The sequence below is a fragment of the Myxine glutinosa genome, chromosome 9 (genome assembly GCF_964187855.1).
Source record: "Myxine glutinosa chromosome 9, kmMyxGlut1.1, whole genome shotgun sequence".
Lineage (NCBI taxonomy): Eukaryota > Metazoa > Chordata > Myxini > Myxiniformes > Myxinidae > Myxine > Myxine glutinosa.
The window spans coordinates 138,199,269-138,215,104 of record NC_136269.1 but is presented as its reverse complement, the minus strand read 5'-3'; the positions used below and the strand labels follow the sequence as shown (position 1 = coordinate 138,215,104).

The 15,836-nt window shown below is 44.5% G+C and overlaps 1 protein-coding gene across 1 annotated transcript in view; it reads right to left on the bottom strand.

Annotated features, from left to right (window-relative positions):
• LOC137414361 (cadherin-13-like) overlaps window positions 1-15,836 on the bottom strand; it is a 98,622-nt gene that overhangs the window by 41,101 nt on the left and 41,685 nt on the right. The window contains exons 3-6 of the mRNA XM_068099872.2: window positions 12,536-12,741; window positions 6,118-6,216; window positions 2,769-2,912; window positions 2,384-2,528 (exon numbers count right to left, since the gene is read on the bottom strand). Coding sequence (XP_067955973.2) covers window positions 2,384-2,528; window positions 2,769-2,912; window positions 6,118-6,216; window positions 12,536-12,741 — 594 coding nt within the window. The remainder of the gene's footprint in view (window positions 1-2,383; window positions 2,529-2,768; window positions 2,913-6,117; window positions 6,217-12,535; window positions 12,742-15,836) is intronic.

Sequence of the window (15,836 nt, the reverse complement as noted above, 5' to 3'; positions counted from 1 at the left end):
TGTACGTGGTGAGGAGCTCAGTTGTGCTAATAAAGGACTTCGCATGACGGAGGATGCCCAGTCGGCGACTGGCTTTGGAGGCCAGCTTGGAAATGTGGTTTTCCCAGGAAAGAACATGGCAGATCGTGAGACTCAAAAGCTTGAGTGACAGAACTTCTTCGAGAGGATTGTTGAGAAGGTAGATGGGAGGGTTGTCCAGTCGGTCTTTTCGGAGAGACATCGTGAGAATGTGAGATTTGTCAGGATTGAAAGACATTGAAAGTTTGTGATTTTTTTCCAGGTCTGAAGAGAGGGAAGAGGCTGCAGACTGCCGATCTGTGGGTTGAGATATGGAGCGGCAAAGAGTGGAGTAATCAGCAAAGAGATAGAGAGGATTGTCCAGAGAGTTGGAAAGATCATTAATGAAGACCAGAAAAAGCACAGGGCCCAGAACACTGCCTTGAGGAACGCCAGCCTGGACAGGAGGAGGAGATTAGAGAATTCCTTTTAGAGCCACACGTTGACTAAGACAGGAAAGGAAGTCCGCCAGCCAAGCATGGAGATTTCCATGGATACCATAAGAGGAGAGTTTGGAGAGCAGGGCGGGGTGCCAGACCATATCGAAGGCACGACGTGTGTCAAGGGAGACGGCTCTGATTTCCTGTTTGGCATTGAGGACTTAAAATTGAGGACATCCAGTCACGTGTAAGGAACAAGTGTTACCACTTGAATGTGTTGAGCTGCTGCTGTGGTTGGTTTGTCGTGTAACACGGTTATATTCAAGTTTAGAGAGAAGGTCTTCCTATTCTTCTTTTCTCGTGTGCAGCACAAGGCTGCAGGGTGTCGTCATTGGCCGAGGGTGCAGCTGTGCCACGGATGTAATGCCCTCTGCTGGTTAGTGCCGGAATTTGTAATATGTTCATGGTTTTTTTTCTCGATAGCTCGCCTACTCTTTACGAAGGGCACCATGCGATCTTTAACGTCCACCACCGAATGCTGGCAGACGGGACAGGAGAGGAGGTAAAAAAAGGATGTAAACAAAAGCAAAAAGATAAAAGTGTCCTGTCCTGCACAGTACAAATTTTGTTTTTAATTACAGGTGTTGAGGCTGATTAAAGAGCGGAACACCAGGGGACGAAGAGTCAATGGAGAGAAAATGTAGCAAAGGGGAAACAGGTGCAGAAAATGCACGGATGTACCAAAACAGGAATGAAAGGAGTTGCAGGGAATGGGGGAGAGGGCAGCATCTCAGTGGGTGTAATGGGAGAGGCAATAGGTGGCGGTGGGTAACAGGCTCGAGTAAGAGCATGAGACAAGACTCAGGAAGATGGTTTCATAGACTAGAGGAGAAGAGAATGAATGGAAATGTGTGCATGAAGCATAGACGGGAACGTTATCAAGGTAAGGGTTTCCAATGGAACATGTGTGTCTTGCGAGACAGGTGTCAGGGGTGGAGAAGTGAGAAGGCAGAAGAAGTGAGCCGGTAAACGACTGTTAGACCATAAACATGCCAGCACTGAGAAAGCAACACATCCTAATATTTGGCAGACTGTCATAATATCCAAATGGCACAGAAGGCCTCAGACTCCATGGTTTCAAAACTGGGAAGCATCAGCACAAGCCAATAGGGGAAGCAATGATCCATGGAAATTGGATGAAGGCCCTGTACAGCATTCAAACATGAGGATGATAAAGAAAATTCTTTGGACCTAAAGCAGATTTTGAGGTGGCAGCTGGTTTTGCAGGCCACCTGGGAGATATGATCTGCCCAAGACAGGTTAGTGCAGATCGTGAGGCTCAGGTGCGTCCCAGACTGTATACCTTCCCAGACACTGAACACAGAAATGAACAGGGCGATTTGCCAGCTGGTCTTTCTGGAGTAATTAAGTGCATGGAACACTCCTGCATTAAAAGGCCTGAACCAGAAAGCTGACCAGTTGCATATTTTATCGATAGCGGCAGAGATGGATGCTGTTGCAGCCCTGTAAGATATACTTCTTTAGTGACCTTCAGTGATAAGATTTTTCAGTGATAAAAAGGTCTTTGACGTAAACCAACAACAGTATTAGCCTCAGAAAGCTACATTGAGGGATACTGTTTTTACACGTAGACCATGGGAGATTTCACGTTCCAAAAGAACCCGCTGCTTGTGACTGTGGAGGAATATGGTTGCGATATTTTTGTTCAAGCTGACATCATTGTGTGAATCCAGTCACATGTAAGGAACGTTACAAAAGTATCTACTATAACAGGCTTGGAATGAGGGATTTTAAGCCTTTGGGTGAGTAGGGGGAGGTTGAGGACTTGGTGTTTGGGCGGGTTTGGGAGGGGGGGTTGAGGGCTCGAAGTCACATTTTGCATTGCGCGGGTGTTCCGCTGGTCCCTGATAATTATTCAATAATACCTGCAGGTGAACCTTCCGGAATGGAGTCCACGTACGATGTTTCCCCAAACTCTGGGCTGTTGTCGTTCACGTCCTTCACAACCACCTTGATCTTGAAAGGCGCAAGGACCTCCATCCCGTCTTTATCCATCAAGCGAACATTCATCTGCAAAGAAAAAAAAACAAAAAAACATGAATATATGTAATCAAGTCCTCTTGTCTGCCCAATATCTATCTGTGCTGCAGGTATGTCCATCCACAACCACCTATTGTAATGTACTCGTATTTGACATTTTAACCCATTAAAATACACCTGTCATTCTCCAGCCCTCTCATAACACAAGTGTCCATGATGATAACACGACCTCATTATGCAAGACCTCAGATCTATATGTTTATCCAATACCGTGTATGATGCCTGTTCTTCCCGATCAAGTGGTCGAGTCACGCGAATTAGCCCGTTGGACTCATCGATTGTAAACAGGTCCTGGTTTGGGCCCTTGACCTCCAAGATGAACTTACTCACTTCCAGCTGAGCGTTTGCAGCAACCTGCAGAGCACACGCAGACAGGACACCTGGCTTAGAGGGTGAACAAATATCTGCACTTTTTCTGTCAGGCTGATATTTGGATCTTGAGATGTAGTAAAATGTTACATAAGAGTTAATTGTCATTCATGTTACCAAGAACAATTACATAATGTCTAAACCAGCACTTTGTAAACCTTCATAACAGCTCTAAACTAGAACGGCGCTCGGTGGAGGGCAAACCTCCGCCAGGCTGAGCAGTTTACCTTTTGTGTCCCATTGATAGGTTGTATCTGGATCCAGACCTGAGACAAAATCGAATCTGCTTGTTCTTCTCACCTACCCAAGTCATCCACCTTGTTTGGTCATAACTCGTCCACATCTTTTTGAAATATGATGCTGTATATAGTTTTTGACCCATCCCTCAACGGTTGAAGTAGCACTTAAAAAATTCTCATCTCAGGTTCCGGATCCAGATCTTCACCAAAATATTTTTATTTATTTTTATTTTTTGCATTCAGAGTCGAGGCTCGTTTAAGAGCTAACACATTAAACAGGGAAACATGCACGGACACATAAAATATATAATAAAGGGAGCGGGAGACAAGAGGGGGAGCGAGAGGAAAGCACACCAGCACAACAACAGTAGAGAACAGGGGCATTGGTAGATCTGTGGAAGGGGGAGGGCTGGGGGGAAGGAGAGTACTCGGTATAAAACAAATGAACACTACCAGGAATTTCAGGAATGAAGTCGGAGTTTGAAAGAGGTGGATTTGGGGTGTTTTAACGGGGGTAGAAAAGATCAAGGTTTTGGATGGGGAAGATAAGAGATGGTGGTGAACAGCTGTTTTAAAGACCTGGAGGGAGGAGTGGGATTGAAGAGAGTGAGGGAGTTTGTTCCAGAGGCAGGAGTAAAGAGGAATGAAGGAGTGAAGGTGAGCAGAGAGTCTTGATTTTGGCAGTTTCACCAGAATAGGGTTGCTGGCAGATCATGTGCATCCTGCAGGATCATTTGGGGGACAGAGCACAGAGAGAGAGCTGGGGGAGGAAGGCCGGAGAGGAGTCGGTAGAAGACAGAAAGACCACCAACCTGCCTGTGGTGAGTGAGTGAAATGCCCTCGGAGTTAGCTTCATCGCGGCAGATTCGAATGATTCTGAAAGCTTTGGTTTTAACAGCGTGAAGACGAGCTAGGTGTGAGGCAGGAGCACCGGCCCAGAGAGGAGAGCAGTATTTCATTGAGCTGCGGATGAAAGCCTTGTTTGTGGTGAGGAGCTCAGGTGTGCCAAGGAAGGACTTCGCACGACCGGGGATGCCCAGTTGGCGATTGGCTTTGGAGCAAATTGAAATTTCAACAAATTCATCCTTGTCACATGCCCTACCTGTCCAGCAAGTTTCGTCCGAATCCGTCCATAACTTTTTGTGATATCGTGCTATAAATAATTTTTATCCCGATCACTCAATGGTAACGAATCACTTTTAAAATTCTCATATCCAGAGCCGGACCTTCACCAAAATCTAATCAATTTGACATGGCTACACGCTCAACCTGCCCAAATTTTGTCCAAATCCGCCCACAAGATTTTGAGATATCCTGTTCACCGACAAACAAACAAACAAACAACACGTCATGCAGAACATGGTATTTGCGAAATCCCTAAAACAAATTTGACCTAAAAACAATGGGTGGTTGAATTAAGTGAGTTGCACATGAAAATCCTGTTCAATTTCAAGTCAATCAGAAGGAAATCAAGGATTTTTAAAATTTCACCTAAATTGTTGACCTTTGGCCTATGTTGACCTTTTGACCAAAGTTGACCTCAAAATAACTGGTGGTTGAATTTATTGACCTGGTATGCAAATCCTCAAATTTCAAGTAAATAGGATGGACTTGAGTATTATAAATTTGACTAAGATGTTGACCTTTAGCCTATGTTGAATTTTTGACCTTTTCACCTCAAAATCAATAGGCTTCTTGACTAAGACCAACTCTGACATTTGGTGAAATTTCATGGAGATCGGTGGAAAATTGTGACCTGAAGGTGATTGACACACAAACAAACAGACAGACAGACAAACAGAATGAAAATCACGCATAGAGCGACACTTGGCAAAAGAGAACAAAGTAGAATGGCAGTCAGTAGAGCATCCTTTTGATCTCAAAAATAATTGGTGGTTGAATTCAGTTAGCTGATATGCAAATAGTCTTCAAATTTTAAGTTAATTGGATGAAAATTGTCAATTTTAGAAATTCGGCCTACGTTGACCCGAAACATAATTGGTGGTTGAATTCAGTTAGCTGATACACAAATCCTATTCAAATTTCAATTCAATCGGATGAAAATTGAGGATTTTATAAATTTGAAAAAAGTGGTTGACCTTAGGCCTATGTTGACCTTTTGGTCTATGTTGATTTCAAAAATAGTTGGTGGTTGAATTCAGTTCGATGATATGAAAATCCCATCCAAATGTCGTCAATCGGATGAAAATTGAGGATTTTTAGAAATTTGAAAAAAAAAGTGATTGACCTTTCACCTATGTTGACCTTTTGACTTATGTTGATCTCAAAAAAAGTTGGTGGTTTAATTCAGTTCGATGATATGAAAATCGTATACAAATTTCAAGTCAATCGGCTGAAAATTGAGGATTTAGAAATTCGAAAAAACGTGGTTGACCTTTGGCCTATGTTGACCTATTCACCTCTTGACCCCAAAAACAATAGGCTTCTTGCTTATGACCAACTCTAACATTTATACCAGCAAGGAATAAACGAATAGGAAAGGAAGAGAGGGAGTGAGAGGGAGGAAACACTGAAAAAAACAAGTAACAAGGTTGGATTATGAAGTCTAAATAGGGGTAATAAAAATTGTGGGACAAGATGGGGAAAGACACAAGGTGGTGGTGCACTGCCTCCTTGGTGGTGGTGGTGGTGGTGGTGGTGGTGGTGGTGGTGGTGCACTGCCTGCTTGAAGCCCTGGAGGGGGATTGAGAAAGATCGGCCTCTCAAAGGTGGAGATTCATGGAAAAAGCGAGAGGCGAGGAACAAAGGAATTTAGGTTTACAGTCAGCCTGGATTTTAGAAGTTTAATTAGGGGGGATTAATCCTGGAGGTACTGGGGGGAGTGATCGGGGGAGTCAGAGGACAAAGGGTTGTTAACACTTCATCTGACAATACACGTAGCAGGTTTGTACTCGTAGCTCAGCTTGTTATGCTGGACAGTGTGTGCTCACCTCATGTAGCTCTTTGAGATCTCCAACATCTTCTTTGTTCTCCTCAATGTAAATGACGAGGGATTCCTTGAGTGTCCGCCGATGCCGGAGATCAGAGCCCTGCAAGTCAGTATACAAGTCAGTACTCAAGTCAGTACACAAGTCAGTACACAAGGCAGTACACAAGGCAGTACACAAGGCAGTACACAAGGCAGTACACAAGGCAGTACACAAGGCAGTACACAAGTCAGTACTCAAAGCAGTACACAAGTCAGTACACAAGGAAGTACACAAGGCAGTACACAAGGCAGTACACAAGTCAGTACACAAGGCAGTACACATGGCAGTACACAAGGCAGTACACAAGTCAGTACACAAGGCAGTACACAAGGCAGTACACAAGACAGTACACAAGTCAGTACACAAGTCAGTACACAAGTCAGTACACAAGGCAGTACACAAGGCAGTACACAAGGCAGTACACAAGGCAGTACACAAGGCAGTACACAAGTCAGTACACAAGGAAGTACACAAGGCAGTACACAAGGCAGTGCACAAGTCAGTACACAAGTCAGTACACAAGTCGGTACACAAGGCAGTACACATGTCAGGACACAAGGCAGTACACAAGGCAGTACACAAGTCAGTACACAAGTCGGTACACAAGTCGGTACACAAGGCAGTACACAAGGCAGTACACATGTCAGGACACAAGGCAGTACACAAGGCAGTACACAAGTCAGTACACAAGTCGGTACACAAGGCAGTACACAAGGCAGTACACAAGTCAGTACACAAGTCAGTACACAAGTCAGGACACAAGTCAGTACACAAGTCAGTACAAAAGTCAGTACAAACGTCAGTACAAAAGTCAGGACACAAGGCAGTACACAAGTGAGTACACAAGTCAGTACAAAAGTCAGGACACAAGGCAGTATACAAGTCAGTACACAAGTCAGTACACAAGGCATTACACAAGGCAGTACACAAGTCAGTACACAAGTCAGTGCACAAGTCAGTACACAAGGCAGTACACAAGTCAGTACACAAGGCAGTACACAAGGCATTACACAAGGCAGTACACAAGTCAGGACACAAGTCAGTGCACAAGTCAGGACACAAGTCAGTACACAAGTCAATACACAAGTCAGTTCACAAGGCATTACACAAGGCATTACACAAGGCATTACACAAGTCAGTACACAAGGCAGTACACAAGTCAGTGCACAAGTCAGTACACAAGGTAGTACACAAGGCAATACACAAGGCAGTACACAAGGCAGTACACAAGGCAGTACACAAGGCAGTACACAAGACAGTGCACAAGTCAGTGCACAAGTCAGTGCACAGGTCAGTGCACAAGGCAGTACACAAGTCGGTACACAAGTCGGTACACAAGTCGGTACACAAGTCGGTACACAAGTCGGTACACAAGTCAGTACACAAGTCAGGACACAAGTCAGTACACAAGTCAGTACAAAAGTCAGGACACAAGGCAGTACACAAGTGAGTACACAAGTCAGTTCAAAAGTCAGTACACAAGTCAGTACACAAGTCATTACACAAGTCATTACACAAGGCAGTACACAAGGCAGTACACAAGTCAGTACACAAGTCAGTGCACAAGTCAGTACACAAGGCAGTACACAAGGCAGTACACAAGTCAGTACACAAGTCAGTACACAAGGCAGTACACAAGGCATTACACAAGGCAGTACACAGGTCAGGACACAGGTCAGGACACAAGTCAGTGCACAAGTCAGGACACAAGTCAGTACACAAGGCATTACACAAGTCAGTACACAAGGCAGTACACAAGTCAGTACACAAGTCAGTACACAAGGCAGTACACAAGGCAGTACACAAGTCAGTACACAAGTCAGTACACAAGGCAGTACACAAGGCAGTACACAAGTCAGTGCACAAGGCAGTACACAAGTCAGTGCACAAGTCAGTACACAAGGTAGTACACAAGGCAATACACAAGGCAGTACACAAGGCAGTACACAAGGCAGTACACAAGACAGTGCACAAGTCAGTACACAGGTCAGTGCACAAGTCAGTACACAAGGCAGTACACAAGGCAGTACACAAGGCAGTACACAAGTCAGTACACAAGTCAGTACACAAGTCAGTACACAGGTCAGTGCACAAGTCAGTGCACAAGGCAGTACACACGCTTCGAATGTTAAAGGCAGCACTTAACAACAGCTACGTGTAACACAAGACAGTACACAAGTGCCAAAGCCTCATATTTGTGTGTGTGATAGAGCCTCATATTTGTGTGTGCGCCAAAGCCTCATATTGGTGTGTGCTAAAGCCTCATATTTGTGTGTGCTAAAGCCTCATATTTGTGTGCCAAAGCCTCATATTTGTGTGTGTGCCAAAGCCTCATATTTGTGTGTGTGCCAAAGCCTCATATTTGTGTGTGTGCCAAAGCCTCATATTGGTGTGTGCTAAAGCCTCATATTTGTGTGTGCTAAAGCCTCATATTTGTGTGTGTGCCAAAGCCTCATATTTGTGTGTGTGCCAAAGCCTCATATTTGTGTGTGTGCCAAAGCCTCATATTTGTGTGTGTGCCAAAGCCTCATTTTGGTGTGTGCTAAAGCCTCATATTTGTGTGTGCTAAAGCCTCATATTTGTGTGTGCTAAAGCCTCATATTTGTGTGTGCTAAAGCCTCATATTTGTGTGCCAAAGCCTCATATTTGTGTGTGCTAAAGCCTCATATTGGTGTGTGCTAAAGCCTCATATTTGTGTGTGCTAAAGCCTCATATTTGTGTGTGCTAAAGCCTCATATTTGTGTGCTAAAGCCTCATATTTGTGTGTGCTTAAGCCTCATATTTGTGTGTGCTAAAGCCTCATATTGTGTGTGCTAAAGCCTCATATTTGTGTGCCAAAGCCTCATATTTGTGTGTGCTAAAGCCTCATATTTGTGTGCCAAAGCCTCATATTTGTGTGTGTGATCGAGCCTCATACTTGTGTGTGCTAAAGCCGCTGCCTCATATTTGTGTGCTAAAGCCTCATATTTGTTTGTGCCAAAGCCTCATATTTGTGTGCTAAAGCCTCGTATTTGTGTGTGCTCAAGCCTCATATATGTGTGCTAAAACCGCTGCCTCATATTTGTGTGCTAAATCCTCAAATATTTGTGTGTGCTAAAGCCTCATATTTGTGTGTGCTAAAGCCTCATATTTGTGTGCCAAAGCCTCATATTTGTGTGTGTGCCAAAGCCTCATATTTGTGTGTGTGCCAAAGCCTCATATTTGTGTGTGTGATAGAGCCTCATATTTGTGTGTGTGCCAAAGCCTATTGGTGTGTGCTAAAGCCTCATATTTGTGTGCTAAAGCCTCATATTTGTGTGTGTGCCAAAGCCTCATATTTGTGTGTGCTAAAGCTATATATTTGTGTGTGCCAAAGCCTCATATTTTTGTGCTAAAGCCTCATATTTGTGTGTGCCAAAGCCTCATAAAGCCTCATATTTGTGTGTGTGCCAAAGCCTCATATTTGTGTGTGCCAAAGCCTCATATTTGTGTGTGTGCCAAAGCCTCATATTTGTGTGTGTGCCAAAGCCTCATATTTGTGTGTGTGATAGAGCCTCATATTTGTGTGTGTTCTAAAGCCTCATATTTTTGTGCGAAAGCCTCATATTTGTGCGCTAAAGCCTCATATTTGTGTGTGCTAAAGCCTCAAATTTGTGTGTGCTAAAGCTATATATTTGTGTGTGCCAACGCCTCATATTTTTGTGCTAAAGCCTCATATTTGTGTGTGCCAAAGCCTCATAAAGCCTCATATTTGTGTGCTAAAGCCTCATATTTGTGTGCTGAAGCCTCATATTTGTGTGTGCTAAAGCCTCATATTTGTGTGTGCCAAAGCCTCATATTTGCATGCTAAAGCCTCATATTTTTGTCTGCTAAAGCCTCATATTTGTGTGCTAAAGCCTCATATTTGTGTGTGCCAAAGTCATATTTGTGTGCCAAAGCCTCATATATGTGTGCTAAAGCCTCATATATGTGTGCTAAAGCCTCATATTTGTGTGCCAAAGCCTCATATTTGTGTGCCTAATCCTCATATTTCTGTGCTAAATCCTAATATTTGTGTGCTAAAGCCGCTGCCTCATATTTGTGTGCTCAAGCCGCTGCCTCATATTTGTGTGCCAAAGCCTCATATTTGTGTGTGCTGAAGCCTCATATCTGTGTGCTAAAGCCTCATATTTGTGTGCTAAAGTCTCATATTTGTGTGCAAAAGCCACTGCTTCATATTTGTGTGCGCTAAAGCCGCTGCCTCATATTTGTGTGCTAAAGCCGCTGCCTCATATTTGTGTGCGTTAAAGCCGCTGCCTCATATTTGTGTGCCAAAGCCTCATATTTGTGTGTGCCAAAGCCTCATATTTGTGTGTGCCAAAGCCTCATATTTGTGTGTGCCAAAGCCTCATATTTGTGTGCTAAATCCTCATATTTTTGTCTGCTAAAGCCTCATATTTGTGTGCCAAAACCTCATATTTGTGTGTGCCAAAGCCTCATATTTGTGTGCTAAAGCCTCATATATGTGTGCTAAAGCCTCATATTTGTGTGCTAAAGCCTCATATTTGTGTGCTAAAGCCTCATATTTGTGTGCGTTAAAGCCGCTGCCTCATATTTGTGTGCCAAAGCCTCATATTTGTGTGTGCCAAAGCCTCGTATTTGTGTGCTAAAGCCTCATATTTTTGTCTGCTAAAGCCTCATATTTGTGTGCTGAAGCCTCATATTTGTGTGTGCCAAAGCCTCATATTTGTGTGCTAAAGCCTCATATATGTGTGCCAAAGCCTCATATTTGTGTGCCAAATCCTCATATTTGTGTGCTAAAGCCTCATATTTGTGTGTGCTAAAGCCTCATACTTGTGTGTGCTAAAGCCGCTGCCTCATATTTGTGTGCTAAAGCCTCATTTGTGTGTGCTAAAGCCTCATATTTACGTGCTAAATCCTCATATTTGTGTGCTAAAGCCTCATATTTGTGTGCCAAAGCCTCATATTTGTGTGCTAAAGCCTCATATTTGTGTGTGCTAAAGCCTCATATTTGTGTGCTAAAGCCTCATATATGTGTGCTAAAGCCTCATATTTGTGTGTGCCAAAGCCTCATATTTGTGTGCTAAAGCCTCATATTTGTGTGCCAAAGCCTCATATTTGTGTGCTAAATCCTCATATTTGTGTGTGCTAAAGCCTTATACTTGTGTGTGCTAAAGCCGCTGCCTCATATTTGTGTGCTAAAGCCTCATATTTGTTTGTGCCAAAGCCTCATATTTGTGTGCTAAAGCCTCGTATTTGTGTGTGCTCAAGCCTCATATTTGTGTGTGCTAAATCCTCATATTTGTGTGCTAAAACCGCTGCCTCATATTTGTGTGCTAAATCCTCAAATATTTGTGTGCTAAAGCCTTATATTTGTGTGCTAAAGCCTCATATTTGTGTGTGCCAAAGCCTCATATTTGTGTGTGCCAAAGCCTCATATTTGTGTGCTAAAGCCTCATATTTGTGTGTGCCAAAGCCTCATATTTGTGTGTGCCAAAGCCTCATATTTGTGTGCTAAAGCCTCATATTTGTGTGCTACTGTTGTTCGTGTTGTGAATGCATCAAAAGATCTTAAATGTTTTGACGAGTGCCCATTACATGATAGTGATGTACTATTGAGGATAATGTTATCGCTTCGGGACGGTGGCACACAATCGCTTCGGCACGGTGGCACACAATCGCTTCGGGACGGTGGCACGCAATTGCTTCTGGACGGTGGCGCGCAATCGCTTCGGGACGGTGGCACACAATCGCTTCGGGAAGGTGGCGCACAATCACTTCGGGACGGTGGCACACAATCGCTTCGGCACGGTGGCACACAATTGCTTCGGGACGGTGGCACACAATCGCTTCGGGACGGTGGCGCACAATCGCTTCGGGACGGTAGCACACAATCGCTTCGGGACGGTGGCACACAATCTCTTCGGGATGGCGGCACACAATTGCTTCGGGCAGTGGCACACAATCGCTTCGGGACAGTGGCACGCAATCGCTTTGGGACGGTAGCACGCAATCGCTTCGGGACGGTGGCACGCAATCGTATTGGGACGGTGGCACACAATCGCTTCCGGACGGTGGCACACAATCGTTTCCGGATGGTGGCACACAATCGTTTCCGGATGGTGGCACGCAATCGCTTCGGGACGGTGGCACACAATCGCTTTGGGATGGTGGCACGCCATCGCTTTGGTGCAGGGGCGCATGATCACTTCAGGATGGTGGCGCACAGTTGCTTCGGGACGGCGGCGCATGTTCGCTTTGGTACAGTGGCGTGCGATCACTTTGGAACAGTGGCGCGTAATTATTTTGGGATATTGGTGAGCAATTGTTTCAGGATGGGTGTATTGTGATGGGTACATTACAAGAAAATCGAGCCTTTTCTACTTCCCGTCAAACTTACCTGGGCAGCCACAGATGGTCTTGGCAGCACGATGAATGACAGCTCAACAGTATTCTGGCCTAACTCAGTGGTCATCATTACCACGCAGCGCATCGAAGAACCAGGAGCAACCAGTGTCGTGGCAAAAACATCACCATTAGGCCGAATCTTGCACCCTGGACCAACGGTGTCCAGAACGGTATGTTGCCCACATGCATCAAACGGAACTGTATCACAAGAAGAAATAAGAGAACACACAGGCTACAATAGAACGGTGATGGTGTTCAAAATATTTACGATGACCAAGAATAAGCGAAATCACAAACTGCGAGGCAGGAATTCGTGACTTAGGCAAAGCACCAACAAACGTCCTCATAATCGAAGCTTAAAATTGGTCAGATGGTGAATGCTCACCAAAGAGTTCTTGAATTTCTCACCAAATAATTCTTACTTACCTTAAGTGTTGAGCACTAAAATGGTAGTCGATAAAAATGATACTCAAAGTGGATCTGAAACTCATGCGGATCGACAATGATGAGCGAGCCGTCACATCACACCTGGTTTTCAGTCCGAAGATCCATGCTTCGTGCCACTTAAGGCCGAAACTGGGTTGGGTCAGTCAGACTAAAACCATTAGAGCGCAGCTGCTCATGGTGAACCTCCCACCCCCAATCCATCAAAAAGCGAGATCAATAAAGTGAGGGCCGGCATCAGGTCAATCAGTAACACAATATTATGGGCTAGATGGATTACACAGCACAACACTCGGACAAGAAGGTGGTGAGTTTTAATAAATGGTGGTGAGTATCATAGCTGCAGCATCTTTTCCAGGATAGTGTGGAATAAAATCAGAAATTACCATTGCTCTTTAACCTCAGAGAGTTGGGCATGGACTGAGGGGTGACTGAGGTCCTTGGCTTCGACGTTGGTCCCTCATTGCACAAAGTGATAGGCAAACTACGTCTTTATTTCTTTATTTAAATGCGGAATGTAATGTATACAATCCACTTTTAAGGTAAACAATTATTCATTACATTTGAATGCTTCCTACCATGTGCCCAACATTATATTTACATTCAAAATGCATATTATAATTTTTTGTTCAAAGTTTGCTAGACAGCTGCAGTGACACTTAATCAGTACACAGCGGAAGGAACTGTTGGGGGCACATGCAGTACCTTCAGAAGGTATTCACACACCTTGACTTTTTTCACATTTTGTCGTCTTAAAACCTGAATTTAAAATAGGTTAAATTGAGATTTTTTTGTCATCGATCAACACACAATACCCCATTAATGACAAAGTGAAAAAATGCTTTTAGAATTTTTTTACAAACTCACTGAAAATTAAATGCCTATCTAATTTACATAAGTATTCAACCCCCTGAGTAAATACTTCATAAAAGTGCCTTTGGCAGCGATTACAGCTTTGAGTCTTCTTGGGTATGTCTGCATTAGCTTTGTACATCTGGATTTTGGGAGTTTCGGCTTTGACTAGGCCACTCAAGGACTTTCACGTTCTTGTTCTGAAACCATTCCAGTGTTGCTTTGGCTGTATGCTTGGGGTCATTGTCCTGTTGGAACATAAATCTTTGCCACAGTTTGTATTTTGCACTCTGAAACAGGTTCTTTTTTTTTTCTTTTTCTTTTTTTTGGATACTGAATCGAGGCTCGTGAAAGAGCTAACATTTATTTCACAAACAAATCAACCAGACAAACAAAATATATAAAACTAGGGAGCGGAAGACAAGATGGCGAGAGAAGGGGAAGCACACAAACATAACATTTGAGAGCAGAGAGATGTGTGGGAGGGAGAGGGCTTGGGGGGAGGAGGCGTGGGAAGGGGGGGGGGGTGGGAGAAGTATAAAACACAAGGACACCAAGGACTTCCAGGACAGAAGTTGGTATTTCAAAAAAGTGGATTTGGGGTGAAATTAGCGGGGGTAGAGAAGATCAAGGTTTTGGATGGGGGAAGATAAGAGATGGTGGTGAACAGCTGTTTTAAAGACCTGGAGGGTGGAGTGGGATTGAAGAGAGTGAGGGAGTTTGTTCCAGAGGCGGGAGAAAAGAGGAATGAAGGAGTGAAGGTGAGCAGAGAGTCTTGATTTTGGCAGTTTAACCATAAGAGGGTTGCAGGCAGATCTTGTGCAACCTGTTGGAATATTTGGGGGACAGAGCCCAAAGAGAGCTGGGGGGGGGGCAAGGCCAGAGAGGAGTCGGTAGAAGACGGAAAGACCACCCACCTGCCTGTGGTGAGTGAGTGAAAGGCCCTTGGAGTTAGCTTCATCGCGGGAGATTCCAATGATTCTGAACGCTTTGGTTTCAACAGCGTGAAGACGAGCTAGGTGTGAGGCAGGAGCACCAGCCCAGAGGGGAGTATTCCATTGAGCTGCGGATGAAAGCCTTGTACGTGGTGAGGAGCTCAGGTGTGCCAAGGAAGGACTTCGCACTACGGAGGATGCCCAGTCGGCGACTGGCTTTGGAGGCCAGATTTGAAATGTGGTTTTCCCAGGAAAGATCATGGCAGATAGTGAGACCCAAAAGCTTGAGTGACAGAACTTCTTGGAGAGGATTATGCAGAAAGTGGATGGGAGGGTTGTCCAGTCGGTCTTTTCGGAGAGACATCGTAAGAGTGTGAGATTTGTCAGGATTGAAAGACATGGTCCACTTGTTTGCCCAGTCTGTGATTTTGTCCAGGTCTGCAGAGAGTGAGGAGGCTGCAGACTGCCGATCTGAAGGATGAGGAATGGAGCGACAGAGAGTAGAGTCATCAGCAAAGAGATAGAGAGGATTTTCAAGAGAGTCAGAGAGATCATTGATGAAGACCAGAAAAAGCACAGGGCCCAGAACACTGCCTTGGGGAACTCCAGCCTGAACAGGAAGAGGAGATGAGAGAAACCCATTCAGGGCCACACGTAGACTACAACTAGAGAGGAAGTCCGCCAGCCATGCGTGGAGATTTCCATGGATACCAAAGGAGGAGAGTTTGGTGAGCAGAGCGGGGTGCCAGACAGTATCGAAGACACGTGATATGTCAAGGGAGACAGCTCTAATTTCCTGTTTGGCATTGAGGACCTCCATCCATTGTTGAGAAAGCAGAAGCAGCATGTCCAGAGTAGAGTGACCAGGTCTCAAAACCAAATTGATGATCAGAGATCAAGCCATTGGAGAAGAGGAAAGATTTCATATCTGAAGCAATGATGGATTCCATGACTTTGCTGATAATTGGGAGAAGGCTGATTGGTCTGTAGTTGCTAGGATCTGCTTTTGCACCTTTTTTGTGCAAAGCGGTGATGTTGGCTGATTTCCAAGCAGATGGTAGA